Source organism: Rhineura floridana, chromosome 10, assembly GCF_030035675.1.
Source record: "Rhineura floridana isolate rRhiFlo1 chromosome 10, rRhiFlo1.hap2, whole genome shotgun sequence".
In the NCBI taxonomy this organism is placed as follows: Eukaryota; Metazoa; Chordata; class Lepidosauria; order Squamata; family Rhineuridae; genus Rhineura; species Rhineura floridana.
The window spans coordinates 77,164,132-77,184,674 of NC_084489.1; the positions used below are offsets into that span (position 1 = coordinate 77,164,132).

Genomic DNA, 20,543 nt, shown 5'->3' on the forward strand with positions numbered 1-20,543 from the left:
ACATCACACTGCCCTAACAATGTCCCTGCATTGCAAGTCTACATGATGTTCACTGCTTTGCTAAAGTGCATACCACACCAAACAAGGCTCATTTGGTACACCACAGCTGATAGAAGAGCCTTAAGCGATACCACACCATATATAAAGCGAGAAATCCTGGATGTCCAAGATGGATTTAGAAAAGGAAGAGAAACCAGAGATCATGTTGCAAACATATGTTGGATAATGGAACAGACCAAGGAATTTCAGAAGAAAATCACCCTGTGCTTAATAGATTACAGCAATCCTTGATTGTGTAAATCATGAAAAACTATGAAATGCTTTAAAAGAAATGGGGGTGCCACAGCATCCGATTGTCCTGATGTGCAACCTGTACTCTGGACAAGAGGTCACTGTAAGGACAGAATATGGACACACCAACTGATTCCCACCCTATTTGTATAATCTATATGCAGAACATACCATATGCAAAGCAGGATTGGACCAAGATGAAGGTGTGAAAATTGGAGGGAGAAATAGCAATAATTTAAGATATGCAGACGATACCATACTACTAGCAGAAACCAGTAATGATCTGAAACGAATGCTGATGAAAGTTAAAGAGGAAAGCACAAAAGCAGGACTACAGCTGAAGGTCAAAAAGACTAAAGTAATGACAACAGAAAATTTATGTAACTTTATAGTTGACAATGAGGACATTGAACTTGTCAAGGATTATCAATACCTTGGCACAGTCATTAACCAAAATGGAGACAATAGTCAAGAAATCAGAAGAAGGCTAGGACTGGGGAGGGCAGCTGTGAGAGAACTAGAAAAGGTCCTCAAATGCAAAGATTTATCACTGAACACTAGTCAGGATCATTCAGACCATGGTATTCCCGATCACTATGTATGGATGTGAAAGTTGGACAGTGAAAAAAGTGGGTAAGAGAAAAATCAACTCATCTGAAATGTGGAGGAGAGCTTTGCAGATACCACAGACTGCCAAAGAGACAAATAATTGGATGTTAGAACAGATTGAACCAGAACTGTCACTAGAAGCTAAAATGATGAAACTGAGGTAAACATACTTTGGACACATAATGAGAAAACATGATTCACTAGAAAAGAAAATAATGCTGGGAAAAACTGAAGGGAGTAGAAAAAGAGGAAGGCCAAACAAGAGATGGATTGATTCCATAAAGGAAGCCACAGACTTGAACTTACAAGATCTGAACAAGGTGGTTTATAACAGATGCTCTTGGAGGTTGCTGATTCATAGGGTTGCCATAAGTCAAAATCGACTTGAAGGCACATAACAGCAAGCAAATTAAAGGTGGTGTATTAGATGCAACTGCCTTGGTGACTTCCTTGATACAATCAACAAGGTATATCCTAAGGGGGAGGGAAGTCAGTAAAAAACCACACTCTGAATCTTGTACAAACGTAAGACTTTGGGGCTACATGCGTTGATATGCGTCCATCTGAAAGAAACAGATGAAGTGGACTTCTAATCAAAGCAAGTAGGGAAAACAGGCAGAATCCTCTGTTAGAACACAGCTGTGAAGGAATCGGACTTCCAGCCATTCTGGGTTGGGTGTTTGGTTGTAAACATTCCTGGGGGGGGGGTTGTTTAAAAGCTCTCTTGCACAGAAGGGTCAACAGTTCACAGGAAAGTTAAAAGTACAAGGGGATTTTTTACTTAGGAAGTTCTGCACAGGGGGTTCAAAGGTTCAGCCTGGGAACCTGGCAATTAAAGCATGGGGGGAACAGAGTGAGAAACTTGAAGAGGTGAACTACAAGAGAGAGAAAAGGCCTGAAACATTTTAAGAGAGCTGGAACTCTGGAAAGTGTTGAGAGAGCATATATGGGCACTGCAACATAAACAAAGAGAAGACCAAAGAGGGCCCAGAAGCTGAACTGGAGTCTAGAAATATATCAGGATGTGTTTATCTGTTTATTTTTTTATTTTTTGGGTAATACACTGTAGGATTAGTTCCCCTCCCCCCTTTTGTCTCAAAAACTGCTTAACTTGTTACCATACTAAAACCTTATGTGATAATGTGTTTGTTTTTTGTGAGGGAGGGAATGGTGTGGGCCTTGTTATTCGCCCTACGTCTAAGTACGACACTTATACAGTGTAGGTGAGGCTGGCTAAAATCCAGATGGTTAAAGAGCTGTTTTAGTGGAGGCAACCAGATAAAAATAAAATAGGCACTCGTTGGGAACAGGGAAGTTCAAGTGATGGTGGGGTTCATCTGGCTGGCTTACTCATGTGCCTCCCTCCCCTCTGATGGTGCAGGCTACAGTCTACGCCATCACAACAGGATCTCATGTTCACACCAATTCAGTTAATAAGGACTTTCCTAACTTGCAGTGTTATTGTGAAGGTAAGTCAATATAGAATAACCTGCCATGAGCCCTCGAAATATTGCAGGATAAGCTTCTGAAATACTGTAAAGAACTGCATTCATATTAGGAAACTGTTTAAAAAACGTTCCACATAAAATATAGAAAAACAAGGTACAACAATGGAAGGACTTTTATTTACACATTTGAATTACAATGCATATTTCAGTAAATAATGACATTTGAATGTTTAACTGCATAATGACAGTTGAAATCTGGAATCCATTTTTTTACATTGCTTATTTCTCAGAAGTCATTTCTACATTCGTATCACATTAACAGCCTCCCGAAAAACCTGCTAAGGTAAGCAGGAATTTTGGTGCAAAATGCACAAAGTTTTACATTTAAGAAAATGAGCTGTAAAATAACTTGGTTAGCTGATTCTATAGAAAACATGAGGTGAGAAACAACTCCCCAATGGAGTTAGTATCATAACAGCTGTCTATTGCATTGATTGTAATACACGAGTTTCACAGTCCAGATTAGAACAGAATAACTTTGAACGGCACAGCTGCTTGTACTCAGATGTATATAATATTTCACAAGGTTACAGGTTAGGAAGGATCACACCAGTAATAGTAATAAATGACTCAAAGGGTTGACACTTTTCTTACATGAGAAATGTTACAGAGCTATTCCTATCACTGAATTCAGAGAGAACTAGGAAAGCCTGCAAAAAGGAAGAGGGGGGAAAGAGGGGTTAGTAACGCTTTGTTTTTCTGGGACTGCCACAGATACCACTTTCCTGCATGGATAAGGAATGTACAAAAATTGAATGGTTAAAGAATACAGTCTCCAGTTCTCTGCAATGCTCATCATTCCTAAAAAAAGAAAGGAAACCTGTAAGGAAGTATTAGTTGTACCTCACCAACAGCCAAAGCATTTGCAAGTACTCAAAATGATCTTCCAAAAAGCTGTGGAAACTATTGATACAAACTACTGATACAAGGTGCCTTATTAGTGAAATGGCCCAATGGCTTCCAAAATGGTGGCTGAACAATGGTCAGTGGACAATGGGACCACCTTGTTGTTGGGTTACTGGTCATGGAAGCAGGAATGTCATTTGGAAGAGGACAACAAAGGTAGGTTACTGAACATGAGGTACGGGAGAGCCTTGCCTTGAACTGAATGATTTGGCTAGAATATAGCAGCGGCAGCTGTGATGGAATTATATGAAGGGGTTCAGGAGGGCTACACTGACACCTCTCATGGAGTCACTCCACACCCTGCTCACCACACACAAGCAGGATTGCTTCCCAAAGTCCTATGTAATTTTCTTAGATCCACAATGGCCCAGAAGGATATTCAATGGGTGCAACTAACTGGGTTCTACTGGCTTTCTACATTAGGAAGAAGAGCTGTGGAACTGGATGACAGCAAAGATGGGTGTAGTTAAACAGCTAGATGGGAAAGGAGCAGATGAGTGTCTAACTGTGGAAAGTGGTGGCTCTGGACCCAAAAGAACCACATCTCCATGAGGCTTAGTTAACTTGAGGACCTTACATCAGTGGTTCATGCTCTGGTAACCTCACGTTTGGACTACTGCAACGCGCTCTACGTAGGGCTACCTTTGAAGACGGTTCGGAAGCTACAGCTAGTGCAAAATACGGCGGCCAGACTGCTAACAAGAACTAAGCGGTCTGAGCATATAACACCTGTTCTGGCTCGCTTGCACTGGCTTCCAATATGCTACCGGGCCAGATTCAAAGTGTTGGTTTTAACCTATAAAGCCTTATACGGCGTGGGACCACGATACCTGCAGGAATGCCTCTCCCGTTACGAACCGGCTCGTACACTACAGTCTACTACGAAGGCCCTCCTCCGGGTCCCGACCCATAGGGAGGCCCGGAGGGTAGTAACAAGATCTAGGGCCTTCTCAGTGGTGGCCCCCGAATTGTGGAATAGTCTCCCCGAGGAGGTACACCTGGCGCCGACACTATTATCCTTTCGGTGCCAGGTTAAAATCTTTCTCTTCTCTGAGGCATTTTAATTTAAGTTATTTATGTTAATGCTGTAATTTCTATTTTAGATGGTGTATTTTTATATTTGTTATACTGACTTTGTAATTTTATTATTGTATATGTTGCTATGTTTGCCGCCCAGAGAGCTGTTTGCTAGTCAGGCGGGATATAAGCTGAATAAATAAATAAATAATAAATATTGATGGCTTTGGGTAAACATCTGAACAAAGAGACTTGTGGCACCTTAAAGACTACCAAATTTTATATTTAAGGTGCCATAAGACTGTTATTTTTGCTACAGCAGACTAACATGGCTACCTCTTTGGAAAAATCCTCACAAAGGCTCCTTTATCAGCTTGGGGGACTGTATTCAGCTAGGTCCTACTCAGAATAGACCCACTGAAATCAACTAACAAGTTAGACATGTCAATGAACTTCCGTGTATCTACTCTGAGTAGGGCTAGAATTGAATACTACCCAGGATTATTAGTGAGGATTAATGAATTAAGAATTAAAAAGCATTTTGTGAACTGTAAAGTGCTACAGGAATGATAAAAAGTAAATACTGGCATGGAACAAAAATTATAATTTAAAAAAGGCATAACATATAAAGATCCGAGGGTCAGCTGTGAATGAAAGAGTTTAATGCATCTGTTGTATCTGTAAAAGAAATATATTTATTTCCAGGTGATGCTCTGGAGAGCTGGGGGTGGGAATCAACTCCCCAGTTTCCTGTACCTGTAAAGAAAATGATCTGATTATTTAAAACCAATTAGTTTATATTTTTAGCTACGCAGAAATGAGAAAAAGAAAAATTGCTACACATAGGAAAATACCAGATATAAATGTACAAATAACCAGATAAATATGATACAGTTAACAGTCATATTTCCAAATGAGCAGATACCATTTCTATATAAACTCATTAAAAAGCAACCCCAACCAGATGTTATCTGTAAAACCAAATTAAAGAGAACACTAACAACCTCTAACAAAGACCTTCTGAAAAATCAGCAGTTGTTAACAGATTGCCTCTTTCTATAACATCCAACCCAACAGGAAAGAGCAGCAATTCATTATTATATAGATTTTTTTAAAAAACAACAACAACCCAATCTTCTCAACAAAACTCTCATGTAATGTGAAACTCATGAAATGTGTAATGTGATATTTCTACCAAAAACAAGCATGGAGCTTTGGAATAAATCTGCCGAATATCCCCCACCCTACCCCAAGAAAGATCCTTCCCAACCATATTTATACCAGAAGATGGTATACATGAGATTCAATGTGAATCAATGGTCTATACATAAGGCCCCCAGGCTTACATAGCTTATAGGCTGTTAAATAAGTTTGGTTTTTTAAAAAATTAAATAGGTTTCCAAAAACCTTACACAAAATCCTTAGGATTTAATACTATTGCAATACTCCTCTAATAGTATTGGTATTATAAATTTGTCTTAATGCTTAAATAGTTATGCTAATGCAACATTCCATAGGCAACCCCTCAAGAAGTCAAGGCGTTCTATTCTAGAGGCATTCTATGGCTTAAAAACTAATTCCACCCCTCCCCCACCCGTGTCACTTAGCAAGCGTTCTTCATTAGGTCCAAAATTGCTGCTGCAAGATAAAGCTTAGAAGACAGTGAGCAAGTTTATAAGCAGGTGATTGAAGACAGACACAAAAAAGTGTTGTCCATCAGGTATGCAAGACCAGTAGCTTAGCCTTCCAGTAACAGCACATGTAGCGGAAGGCCAATGGAAGAAGGTAATGTCACTTTCAAGAACTATGAGCCTATTCAGAAAAGATAGGGTTAAGGAAACACATCTCATTACCTTTCCAGATACTAGGGAATAGACAGAAAAGATTCTTGGGAAGTGTTGGCAGTTAAAGTTCTCCAGATGAAGGATATCATTGTGCAAATTAGAAAGGTAGTGTAGCAAATAAACAAACAAATGCTAAAATACTTAGTACTGAACTAGTATCTAAATGTGTATCCCATGGGTAATAGTTAACAATAATTAATCTGACTTCCTGGTGCCAGCTAAAAGTTTTAGGCTACCAACTAGCTGATTAAGATTGAGTACGTTGCAGGCAAAAACCACAAGTAAAGTGTGGTGAAACTAAAAAGAGTACGTTTGTAGCATCAGTTATTACAGGGAAAAATATCACCACAAGGTGAAATTACCCCTTCATTTCTTTGGTGTTTGCCACTTTTGGTATTACGAGTCCCCCTGGTAATGAAATACAGTACCCTGTGACATTAGTCATTGAAAAAGAACGTGTTACCTCTTGATTTCACTACATGGGGCTCATTATAGGAACAAGTAACCAATGAAGGGGAAATGCCATCTTATGCTGACATTTCTCCATATAAATGGTCATATCAACACTCTAATTCTCTTTAGTAATGATTGAGTCTTGCCACATATTTTGTGGTATTACAGCACCAAGACCAGGGATGGGGACCCTGTGATCCTCCACGTGTTGCTGGATTCCAGCTCCCATCGACCTCAGCCAGCATGGCTAATGGTGAGGGACAGTGAGAGTTGCAGTCCAGCAACATCTGGACAGCCACAGATACCTCATCCCTGACCAAGAGGCCATAGGCCAATTATTTCTCTTTTTCATCAGTAGGATGTTTCAGTAGTTCTAACAATCTATTGTGATGCAGCCTGTAGATTGTAGCCACATATATTTCATATATTCTTCCCCAGGTAATTTAGCTTTGTTTTACCCCTGTAGTTCAAGGTCCTAGAATTAGAAAAATATAAATGTGGCACTTCTGTATTTATAAATTAACTTAAGTTGAGCATCTCTCCTTTACGCTCAGTATTTTAACAAAGAGTCTTTTGAAAGTTTGAAGGAATGTTAAAAACAATAGGGAGGACTGCTACACGTTTCCATGATTCATCTGCATCATCACTATGAAAAAAATAGCCTTCATTTCACAGTCTTGATGGAAACACTATTATCCGGCAGATAAATAGAGGTATGAATTATAAATTAAGATTAACAAAACTAAAAAAGCTCCCATGCCCAAACTAAAAACACACAAACCCACTGTAAAAACAATGGATACTGTTATTTCCCATTTAGCTTATTTACCGTATAAAATAATTACTATTCCAGTACCAGGTGGCTGCAGTTTTTCATCAGCAAGGACATGAGTTGAAGTACACTAGGAAATGTTGCAAATTTAAGTGAAAATATCTCTAAATGAGAAAAAAATTGATTCCACCAATAGTATTCACTGACTAAATATCCATTCCAAGTTTCTGAAGCTTTATGAACAAATAATACACAGGTCAGGATACATGTATTGACATACTAGCATCTTTATAAAAAAAAACAGTGAAGTGTTACACCAAAATAAAAATAAAAATGAACATTTACGGAAACGCTTCCATTCAACTTTGATAAGACAACACCCCCTCCCCACCAAATAAGCTTTGATGTGGCTGAATTGTAAGCATGTCAATAGCTTCATTTAAATTTTGTTTAAAAGTCTCTTATTTACATAATACATTAAATGCAATTCTTGCATTCACAACTTGTTTTAAATGCATGATACAGAAAGAACAAGATAATGGTTGCAACAGATCTTCTACAAAAAATTAAACTGGTGAAGCATTGTATAAAGGACAGGCCTCCTATTCTTAACTGTGATTTTGCTTTTGTGGAAGGCACCTCAGAAGAAAAGGAAAGCCACACTATTATTCCGCCAATATATCCAGTTCAAAATTATCATTAATCAGTCAAGTTATTGTATTACAGTATCTTAACGATACTCCAACCTAGAGCCTGGGTGCCTGCCACCCAGATTATGGGATTCCTGCTACCAGCTATGGAGGGAAAGAATAACCCTCTTCTCTGTCTCCCCATAACAAAAACAGGAACGTTCTAGTGTTGAAATAGTGAGCATACAACATATCTAACTGTGCACACATGCACAATTATGCACACACTAGGCATACACTATTGCCTATAACAAGAGTCAGACAGATGTGCCTACACTTTAATGCTACAAAAAGCACCCACTACATTAAATGCCATACCACAGCCTATTTCTCAAAAACAGAGGTCTAAAACCCTTACATAGTTAAAAAAAACCCCTCACAATTCCCTTAGGAGCTCAAAAGGTAATGTATCCTAACAGATGTCCTGTTGCCATCTGAAAAAGATGTTTCCCAGATCTGAACTGTGAACTTGCTGCTTAGGCACCATAAAACCCCTTTCAGCAAGCATGTTTGCTTTTAACACTGCCAAACCAGTGAAGCCTTGCCTACTGCTGAGCCCCGCTCCTTAGTGTTGCCTACATTGCATGCAGTTCAACCACCACCTGGATCAATCCACATTTTGCCCAGTCTATTATTCATTATGGAGAAGCTGTACCTGAACTGTGGGATTGAAGAGCCACATTTTATCAATAATTTCAAACTCAACCATAACGGCAGGCTCAGTGTCTGCACAAGGACAAAAGCTGACGTGGACGTAAGCACAGTCCATTCAGTTATGTATGGTGTTATGCTTCTGAGTCTAATGCCTGTAAACCTTTGAAACACACTACAGCAGAGGGAGACTAAGGCTGCAATCCAATACACGTCTACTCAGAAATAAGCTCCACTGGGTTCAATGGGACTTACTCCCAGGAACGTATGTAGTGGATTGCAGCCTAAGCAATCCAACATAAACCAAGTTCCCGGTTGCCTTGAGAACCACAAATTAAGGGCATAGAATGATAAAGGACAGCAAAACTCACCTCCAGAGCATGGGTCAAGGCAGGGCATTTCAGAAGGATTGTGATGGTGTTTACTAGCTAGTCATTAAAAACACATTTAAAATATCACACTTTTACTACTGCAACATGCCAATCAAACTACTCCTGCAATATTTCCATTGGGTAAAGAATGCAATTTTGACTTTAAAAGACATGACAATATTTATAGCTTTATTGTTTATTCCCATAACTTTGCCTTAACTGGGAAAGCAGTTTAAAAATTCCTACTTGTATATAGAGTTTGGTTTTACATAATAAAAAAACAACTTTACAATCTCTCAATCTCACATAAAATGCTGGCCTTAAAGAATATTATTATTTGAAAGGTTTTTCCTACTCTGACATTTCTATTTTAGCTACCGTAAAAGTAAAAAAAATGCTTGTAGTTGCTTTCTATTTGGGCAGATGCCTAATACATTAGCACTGAAAAATATTTATTGAATTAAGGAAGCTTCCTCCCCCCCCCCCAAATACCTGGGCACAAAGGCAATTTTGGCAACAAAAATGCCTTCCTTTGGAAGAAACTATCAGGATCCAATGACAAGTTTTACTTGCTATATAAAACACAGCTTCCTTAGAGTCTACACATAATATTTAGACCAGCCTGGCATCCCGGGGCCGGGGGGAGGCTTTGTAAATTTACCTTGTACAATTCAACTGCCTTTCACATTATGCAGTATTTGCTGAAAATTATTAGACCAAGAAAATCTCAAAGAAAGACACAATCAAAATAATGGATTATAAGATGCAAACTCTGCATCGGTGGTACAATTCACAACAACAGCCTGTCAGAAATGAATAGCATTTCTTTATATACCACCATTAGTGTTACAAAGAATGTAAATATGTACAGGGTCTCACCCCCCACCTCTTCACCTCCCCAGTCTGGCATCCTGTAATCGCCCTCAAAAGCAAGCTAAGATACAATAAAGAATGCTAACAGTCATGTCTCTCAGATACGAGGAGAGGAGAAAATGGGAAGGTTATTCCTACAAGGAAATGTTGGAAAGGGAAGAAGATTGAGAGCCATGTGCAGGACTTCACATTGTTGCATTCACCCCACTGGGAATAAGAGCTTTCAAGAATGAGCTTTTGGAAAAATAACAACTTAAGTAGCCCATGTTTCATTCTATTTATCTACTTAGCTAAAAAAGGTAGGTATAGGCACAGTCTCATTTCAACACCCCACACAGAAGATAAGAGCAACCATTATCAAATATTCTTTGCTATGAAGATACATAAAAAAACTTTCAAAGTTAGTGTTCGTTCAATCTGAGTCACTGTAAGCACACAGTACATCTCTTGAAAAACATCTGTGTGCACCATTTGTGCACAACAAGGCCATGAAACCTGTAGCTCCATGTGTTCAATACAGTAAAAGAAAGAGAAGACAAAACTCTGATTCTTCATCCTTTCAAGTTCCGCTTCCATTGCAGCATAGCTGTTGCTGTCTGTAGTGTCACAGAGTAGTCTGAAGTTTCAAAAGGATACTGCAAAGCTGGCATTGGAGACTGCAAGGAGATCCTGCCCTTGCAACTTCCTCCATAGTATGCTATGTGTAGAACAATAGACCTGTGGCATTCAGATCACTCCACTATCAGTGCCACATTGATGTGGGACAAATCTATCATATGCCTGAAAAAAGGTTAACAGACAATGGTCAAGGCACATGTGTTCTATACAAATGGCACCCTAGCTTATACCATTAAGGAACCTTCCTTGTCACACATTTATATCACAAGTCTAAGACCTGTTTCAAACAAAACAATGCTTATCTGATAACCCACGGTTTACTGGACCACATATAAGCCATGTCCTCCCTTCATTTATATGCCAAACTTCAACAGTGATATCCTGACTTATTGTATCACTTCCCTGTGATATTTGAACAAGAAAACAGTTGTTTACATCCTGCTTACAAACCAGGATGTGAAACCAGGTTCAGATCCTGATTTGATACTCTGATTTGTAAGCCAAGCTTATCCCCCCAGTTTAGAAGTCATGGGAAAGTGTGGTTTAACTGTGTAGAAGGCAAGCACACAAGGAGGAAGAGAAACAGAGCTTTGAACATATGTTTATGAACATAAACCGAAGAGCCCTACTAAATCAGACCAAAGGCCTATCTAGCTCAGGAACCTGTTTCTCACAACAGCCAGCCAGATGCCGATTGGAAGTCATAAGAATGTAAGAACAGCCTTGCTGGATCAAGCCAAAGGTTCGTCTAGTCCAGCACCCTGTTCTCACAGTAGCCAGCCAACCAGTTGCCCTTGGGAAGCCCACAAGCAGGACCTAAGCACAAGAGCACTCTCTCCTCCTGCGGTTTCCAGCAACTGGTATTCAGTGGCATTCTGCTTCAAACCATAGAGGTACTGTAGTATGCTTCCAAAGATCACAACATGGCTTAAATTAAACAGTTCTCATTTCAAAAGAAGGCAAAAGGCTCCTGGATAGGGTTTGGGTGGAAAGAGTCTAGGATTTAATATGGTAAAACCTGTGCATTTAGATCAACACTCACCTGTGAAACTTCTGTTGAAATTTTAGAGCATCGGCAGGCTCTTTAAATTTTGCTATGGCCTTTCTCTGTTGAGGAAGCATCTGTAAATTCTATGGAAAACAAGAAGAAAAAAATCTTAATTTTGTTTGCCTTTTAAAGAACACCAGAGCTTTAAGGCATTTCGCTTCTTTGCAAGGATGAATCAGGTTGCTGTAGAGAATTAGAATATCAAGGTTGGAATCTTACCACCCAATATAAAGAGAGGGTTTAGAATGGAGGCAACCAGTGCCAGCCCCCACAACTTGTAAGCCAACCACATCCACCAGCCATCCACTCAGCCTGCCAGCTGATTTGAGAAATCCTATTCCCTATTCTACCACCTCCCCCGCAAGTCCTAACACGTAGCAAAAATAGGTGGTTTATTGAGACCTTTGCCTAGAATGATAATATAAAGCAGGGGTACATAAGTCGCAGGTACTGGCAGCCTTTAGAAATTCAGGATCTTAAGGCTACAGTCCAAACGAACTCTTAATGTGTAGGCAAAAACTTGTGCACACGTATCAAAATGTGGCTTCCTGGTGACAAAATACTGACAGATAATCCAAGTGCATCTTGATTTGTTCGTGGTTATGTTTAGAATGGCCTGAATCTAAATAGTGACTCCTCCCCTTTGGTCAAGCAACAGAAGAGACAAGTGTATGAAGCCTCATAATCCCTCCAAATGGGAGACATTGGAAACCCTATGCTATAGCATAATTGGCTTTTTTGTTAATCCTCCATAGCTTGAATCATTCTAGACACCAGCTCTTTCTGTGCATTAGTGAAAACTGAGAGCTACTTCAGAATTCTGCCCATTTTGCAGTTTGAGCTACTGATCTTGTAAGACTAGTTCTGTTTCCATCAGATTCTTTGCTGGTTCCCATAATTATTACTATATAATAAGCAGCATGGGCTAAAGTAACAAATGCAAGTATTGCCTGTATCAGCAGCAAGTCCTGTATCTTTGGTGGATGTATAATGACACAGTTTCAACTTTTTCCTTTGCTGAACACCTAGAACATACTGAGAACATACCAAAGCCAGCCAGACACTGGTTTGCTTAGTTAACATGTTCAGAAATAAACAGAATAGTTGAACCCAAGACTGATTATTGCAAGTACCATTTCTTTACTATGGATGTAAAAAAGAGTGTGTGCACCCAGGCTATAACAAAGTTAGACTACGCTCAGTTTGATAGAAGACATCTTTAAGACAGACCAATCTGGAAGGCAGGTTTATTAACCGGACTACCAGCCATAAGTTTGTTACATATCTATTGCAAGCAGCAAACTATGGCTCATAAAGGAATAGAAAAAACTTACATAAACATTTGCATATAAAAATAACCCCATTTTTCCTTTCCTCAGGGCTTGCAGTACTTGAAAAATCTTCTGTACAGAAACACAATTTTTCTTTTTAATAGTGTGACTAATGATTGAGCATATTTTTTGTGTGCTGCTAAGAAATAACGAGGAACACTGGGCTAATGAAATTCCAATTTTAATTAACTTTCTTTGAAGTGGGCTGCAATGTACCAAAACTAAGTATGTAAGCATTTGTCAGGCCCGAAGACCAGCTGTGAACATTCTACTCATCCATGTAAGGGTGGATTGACATGATTAATATATGAAATAGTATACTGCAACTTGGTGTTTGAATGATCCACTGGCCACTAAAACATCTGAAAACTACCAGCACAGTTCTAAAGTCATGGGAAACTATCTGAACATGTCAATTTAATGCTAAATAACGGCAGACAAACAGGGATGAAAACAATGGCTTCCTACATTCTAGCATTCAACTGATAATTCTGTAGTACCCTGCAGGTAAAGGTTATTGAGTGAATCCACCAAAACTGAATTTGCTTGTATTCTTGTGTACAGGAAAATAGCAAGAAAATAAGCTGAAGGTAATTCTTTTGGTCTTTAAACAAGTTCTGAAGATGTGTGCAGATAGGCTAGACAACTACTGTGTTCAGATGTAAGAATAAACCTTAATTTAACCTTGCATGCATGAGCCTGCTTCTTCCTCCTGGGTGGTCGTGAAGATGAGATTGGAAGCATTTGCTTTTATTTTCAACTAACCAAAGTTTGTTGTTATGCCCGCAGTGGGAACTGTGATTAGTTTTATGGTTTGTCTGAACAAGCCAGCATTGTAAACCACAGCTTGAAGTTTACTTGTTCAGTAAAGCCATAGTTAAAAAGCCATAGTTCCATTTTGGACATAAACTGCAGGTAGTTGGAAAATGGAAGCAAATGCTTCCAAACTCCTCACAGCTATCTTAGAGGAGGAAAGTGGATAGCATGAGACCAAGATTCTTTCATGTAACAATAAAACATAGTTTAGTGTTATGTCCCTTTGCAAAACAGCATCACCCAGGATTCTTCCCCTGGCTCTGGGGTGAAGGGAGCGATCCTTCACAGTGTTGTTTTGCAAAGGGTTTTCCTAAAGGATGAGCAGAGGCAACAATCCTTAGGTGAGTGTGCTGTTTTCCAAGGGGCTTTCCTGCAGGACGGAGTAATCCTAGGGGATGCTGTTTTGCAAAGAACGTTCCTGCAGGAAAGCCCCTTGCAAAACACTCCTCAAGGGTTGCTGCCTCTGCTCATCAGGTAGGAAGGAGACCCAAAGCTGCCTCTTCTTCCTGCCTGATGCTCTGTCCCGACAGCTGCAGGTTGCTCTGGGTCATTGAATCTGACCCTTAGCAATCTGTGGCTGTCAGAACCCAACTTGGCCAAGGTCCAAAAGGGCCCAATTTGGCTCAGGTCTTGGCCGAATCCAGTGCACAACCGTAAAAGAAACCACTCATTCCTTGAGTCAGTTGTTCATTTTGCAGCCCCATATCTGAAATACTTGCTCCCAATGGACAAAGTTCCTAGAGGATTTCAGATGAGTTGATGTTCCAGAAGTAAAATGAAGGGCAAGACATTTCATACCGTTAACATTAACATCTAAAACTCCTCTCAAGCGTCTAACAAACCTCACTCATGTTGCCTACTGAGTGCTAAACTCTTCTCATAATACAGAAATGCATTATTTTCCATACTGCAACTAAGTTGGAAATTGGTCCTGAAAGTGAAGCTCTATGCTAAGCTTTCCACCACAACCAACACTCATTTCTGTGTGGACACTTTTGGATTGTACTGAATAAGTAATACACATGAATCAAGCTTTTACTGAACCCATACATTTAAAAATGGCCACGCATTTTCTTGGGAATCAAAAACATGGAAATCGTTACCAAGAGTGATCCTGTGAAAAGAACATGTAACCTGTGAACTAAACCCGGGCTTTAAGAAAAATACAAAAATTAAGCACATATTGCTGTTTTGCACATACTGAACTGTGTTATTGGTCTGCATAAATGAACGAAATATGTGTTTCATCTTATTAGGATTTTTCTTAAAACTTGTTTAAGTAATAAGTTTAAGAAATAAAGGACAACAAAGCTTCATCTTTATTATCTGAATAAACAAATAAGGCTTCTGAAGCTTGTCATGAGAGCTCACAAAAAGCTTGTCATGAGAGCTCATGAGTACAAAACAAACCGAAGCTTATTTTTTTATATATATAACTTAGAGACATCCGCTTTAACTTAGTAACCCTGCTCTAGGGGTTCTCTAACATCCCTTTTAACAGTCTTGACAGTATTATTTCTCTTTTATGTAACCCATAGTTTGCAGTTTGAATGCTGCAAAAGAGAACATTGGCTTCCAATCCTAGTACTTTTGTAGCACACACTATTTAATCTTAATTTTTAAGAACAGATAACTGAGTGAACAAAGTTGTGGCATTTGACATCATGACTCAACCTGGACAGGGGGCTTCAACTCTAAGTCATGGAAAATATTTTTTTTGGGGGGGGGAAGGAGAGGGCATAAGATGCTTGTTCAAATCTGTGCTCTCTCATCCCCTTACCCTTTTTGCAGGTGGATCTGCTCCATATTTACCAATAGAAACACATTTTAATCTGCTAGGTTATTTCCCCACCCTCAACATACAACTAACTTAATAAAATACTTTGTAAAGTCAATGCTTGCCATAGTACACTGAGTTACAAAACATATATAAAAAAACAGAAGCCATTTTCATTTAATCAAAGTATCTAAGTTGGGATTTCGTCTCCAACAGGACAGTCACTTATGATGCAGAATTTCTTCTACTGCCTGAGAGGAGTGGCATGCTTAAAGGTCCATTTAAGTCAACGTGAGGGACAAGTGGCCATGGGAGGGCATTCCCCGTCAGCGACATGCAGCAATTCCTCCTCTGCCAACTGGTGCTGGCCCCTCGCCTGAAACTTCTTCAGCCCTGCTGCTAATAACTGATTCTCACAACCAAGTTAGGTGTCTCTCTCTCAACTACTGCAGGACATTCTCCCAATGCTTTAGCCTCCAGCCTCCTGTGACAGCCAATTGGGAGGAAAAAGAAGAGGAAGAAGAAGAATCTATGTTTAGCTACTGCATCATTTCTTGGGACAACATTCTATAAAACCTTTTTGGGTACACAGAGCTGATAATTTTACATATTAACCCAGAAGCGGGGAACCTCAGGTCCAGCGGCCAAATATGGCCCTCTATGCTCTCTATCCAGCCTTCATGACTCTCCCCAGACCATGCCCCTTCACATGCCACACCCTCACTGACCCTACTCCACCTGCTCCTTGAGTGGTTTTGCCTGGCTAGAATTGTCCGTGATAATCCCTTACTTGCTTGGATGGAGAGACGTCTGCGTTCAAACTTCTGAATTGTGCATAGCTTTAATGTAGCCTACTGTACATAGGCAAGCCTCATCTGTTGTTCTACCCGCTTTTTGCCTCTGGCCATGCCCATCACTGGAATGCAGCCCCATAAGATTGCCCATCTTTGAGCTTGTGCTGAAAACGGTTCCCCACCCCGGGATTAAGCTGACAAACCCAGGCTTCCCTTTCCAACAGACACATTGTGGAAAGCACTGCATTAATCTGTAGTCAACCCCAGGGGTATTTTGCACAAAACCATTTGTGCATCCCCCTGCCCCCAATTCCCGCCACAAGCATGAATACAGTGGCACATACTTAATGTTTTCGATGGCTCTGCCGGGGTTCTCGGGAAAGGGAAAGTTAAGTCCCATCCACTGGGGCTGCTGAGGGGGAAAGCCAAGTATGGAAACATTCCACTCGACTCTGAATCTGTTTTTACAACAACAGATTCTAAACACTTTAACTAGGAGGAGCTGTCAATAAATTTTCACTTTCAGTCCTTTTACCAAGTTTCCCAATGACATCAGCTAATGATTCTTAGAATGGCTTTCAAGTCACAGGCGGAAGTGTTTTATATTAAGCACTTGTGATTAAAAACATATTATTCTTTCCAGATACTGTTTTCTTTTTAATCTCATTCATTTTTAAGGGAACATTTGGTTCCCCACACAAACTCTCTCATTTTCCTTCTTTTCTGCCTGAAGGAGAACCCTTTCCTGAAGTGTTGCGTTCTCTTTGCATTTTGAGCTTTGTTTTTCCTAGTGCAACTTGCACAATCAAAGTTAGTTTACTATGCTAGGAATTTGACCATGCCAAATATAAGCAAATTAAATTGTTTATTCTAGATTGGAAATCTTGTTCTCCTAATTGTTAGGGGCAACAAATAAACCAAATAAAACATTGCATCAAAACACACATGAAGAAATGAATCATTGTGTGCTAGTTTTACAGCTGGAATTCATTTTAACTCAAGTCTCTGCTTATAACATAAGCAAAGAATACCCTATATTAATTTGTTTTTTGCAAGGGTTTATCCATTTCTTTTTCGGGAGACTCTGGCAAGCCCTTATGGCCACAAGCATGCAAACTCCAAGGAGAAAATCAGCAATGCTTTCAATAAAATGGGGTATCTTATCATGAAGAAATGCAGAGAAAGTACTTATACTAAATAACTTGATCCCAATATTACTTAGTAACTTACTTTACCAGCTTCCGCTTTTGGGATTCCACATACAGGTGCTAGGAAAACATATAAAATGGAGTTAAGTCTGCATATCTTAGTTACGTTATTTTAGCACACTCAACTTTTACTTGTGAAATACTGTTCAAGCAGCCATCATTTTTATTTTCAAACACTAATCAAAAGTATTTGTTCTACTAACTTTTCTCAGAATACACAGTGTGTAGATATATATACACATCGCTGTGTTTCAAAATGTCTCCGTAAAAGTCATTGGTGTAGGTTTCAACTACCTGTGAACTGCACACTTCTTTGCAAAGGGCTCTTTTCAGCTATAAGGATTTTGTACACCTTTTTAGCAGACACACCTATCTATTAAGCCAATTTCTGACATTTATTCACATACTAGCATGCCCAAGAAAAAGAAACCATAAGACCAATGGTATTACCAAGTGCATCCTTTCACTTCCCCCCACTGATTGAACCCGGGGCAGTTTGCATGGAAAGCATGTGCTCTACCACTAAGCTATGGCTTCTCCAGGCACTCAATTGCCCAGCCCTGCAAGTGGATGCAAAGAGCCTGCACACAGACCCAGACGTTTCTGCTTTCTCGAGTCTTCCCTCCTCACACCCACATAAATAATGGAGGGTATTTTGAACACACACGAGCTGTCAGCCTAGCATTATACTCTAGGGTGACCAAGAAACAGAAATGAAGGGCACAGCAATGCATATAGAAGCTGACTTGATTCTCAAAGCAGACCACATCCATGGTTTCTCCTGCACTAGACCCAACCGGAAGGAGGTGAGTTGTTGGCTGCGTGGGCAGAGGGTGGCTAGATTACTGCAACTAAATTAGGCAGCCAGAAAAACCTGGAGTGGATTTTCGGGAAAGGGATTTCCCCTATTAAGCCAGTAAACTAGGCTGCCAGACCAGGTTCTGCTGAATCACTAATCGCTGCCAGGACCCCCTCCCCAATTCTGTGTGCATGCATTTACACGCCTCCCCCTTTTCTTTTGCTTTCCAACTTGGCAGCGTCTGTCATCCTTCTACAAGCCCATGTACTTGCCTTCTGCAGCAGAGTACATTAGGGACCAAGAACAATCACCCTCTGTCTCTCTCCCCCACCCATACCCAACTTATGTCCAAGAACACAAAGCAGAAGCTTTACAGAGCAACTAGCTCCCAGTCATTCATTCTATCCATCCTATCCGGGAGCTGCTTTAAAACAAAAGACGGAGGGAGACTTCCTGCAAGGAGAGAAGGGAAACTTGGAATGGATTTTAGTGGGCAAATGGGTTTATTTGATTGGCTTTTTGTTGTTGTACTGAAAATTCCTGCTGCACAGAGCACAAATGAAATCCAGTGTAAGAGTGGGGCAAAAAAACAGGGGCCACCTAAGGAAAAAGAAGTGGAAGCAGTAAATATCTTTTGTAAGAGGATGCTAGATAAAGCTTGGGAAAACCAGATTTTTTTGGGGGGGGGGATGAGGGAGTTAGTGTTTAGTTGAGTGCAGGCATTCTGCAAAGAAGCTGGGCACAGCTTTTCATTTCAAAAAGGAAGGTGTAGGGACTCAGACTTGTAGAGATGCCAGGCCACTGTCCTCACTGGGGCAGGAGTGTGTCAGGCTACACTTGCTCAATGGAAGAAATAAAAGTACTCTGCCTGCAGTCAAAAGCACTCTTTGTATAATCCAGCTGGACTGTAGCAATTATTGCTATCTATCAAGTCCTACTGCAATTTGTAGATTGTACTTTCATCCACAGCAACTCCTAGCTCTGTGTATTTTAGAAATCAAAGGTTAAAATGCAGGGAGATGTCAAGAGAATTCTCTCAATTCTCATCACTGCCAGAATTCACTACCCCAGCCCAGTAGTCCATCTTAATTCCTGCAATGTACAGCTGGTAGAGCACAGTAGGGAGGAGAGCCTGGCTGAGAGTCCAGAGTCTGTGAGTTCAAATCCCCGCTCATGTCTCCTGAGTGTAAAGTGCCAGCTAAAGATCACCCCCACAGTGAGTGGCTCAGGGGTTGCATGCCCTGCCACCTGTGCAGCCGTGTGCAAGCTGCATAGTCCCAAGGAGTCCAGTTGCCCCCCAGCTGGCAGTTGTGGACAAGGAAGGGGCTGGCTTGTGCAGCTGTGGCAAGCTAATAAGGCTCTAGCCAGCTGGGGAGGACTAGCCTCAGAGGGAGGCAATTGTAAACCCCCTCTGAACACCGCTTACCATGAACACCCTATTCATAGGGTAGCCATAAGTCGGGATCGACTTGAAGGCAGTCCATTTCCATTTTCACTTATTTGAAACATTTTTACCCTGCTCTTCAGCCAGTAAAAGCTTTCAGGGCAGATATGACAGTCCCCACCCTCAGGCTTACAATCTAGAAGTCACTACACAAAAGGAAAAAAGGTTTGGAGGAAAGAGGATAAAAGCCAAGTCAAGTACTAGCTCTGAGTTACAAAGTTCATATAATGACCAGGTGGAATGGAAATAAAAACAGAGGGCGAGACACTAGCAACTTAAAACTGATGTGGCAAAGAATTTTAAAAAATGGTTACACCAACTTAAGGTGAAAATCTGTCTCTTTGGGTACACAGGAAAGATGATACACAGAAGAATGGAGGGGCTCTCTGCTGTTACATAGAATATAAAGCAATTTAAGATTGTTCATCAGTTCATATCATATCCTCATGCCAGTGTAAGGTTCCCAACTGCATGTGATGATGCATCTATTTTGATTCAAATCCATTTTTAACTTACAAACTGCTTATTTTAGAACTTTAAAACAAACAAACAGCAAATCCTGACATTACCCGAAGCAAGCACTAGGTTGTGCCATCATTCTAAGAATGCTAAGCAAGATGCAATGAAAGAGGTGCAGTCACTTTTCCTCCCCCTTTTAAAGCCACAAGGAGTCACCTTAAACTGCACCCTTAAAGTAAAACTGCCATTAAAAAAACCTTTCTCT

General features: G+C 40.2%; 1 protein-coding gene across 5 annotated transcripts in view; it reads right to left on the reverse strand.

Annotated features, from left to right (window-relative positions):
• Positions 1-2,552: 2,552 nt before the first annotated feature.
• Positions 2,553-20,543, reverse strand: part of RBM33 (RNA binding motif protein 33) — a 121,974-nt gene continuing 103,983 nt past the window's right edge. For 3 of the 5 annotated variants that reach the window (XM_061587580.1, XM_061587577.1, XM_061587579.1), the window contains exons 18-19: positions 11,645-11,733; positions 2,553-10,764 (exon numbers count right to left, since the gene is read on the reverse strand). In XM_061587580.1, the coding sequence (XP_061443564.1) occupies positions 10,716-10,764; positions 11,645-11,733 (138 nt within the window). In that variant the 3' untranslated portion in view covers positions 2,553-10,715. Of the gene's footprint in view, positions 10,765-11,644; positions 11,734-12,918; positions 16,059-17,598; positions 17,637-20,543 lie in introns of those variants that run through there. The other 2 variants (XR_009758235.1, XM_061587578.1) reach the window with 2 other exon arrangements.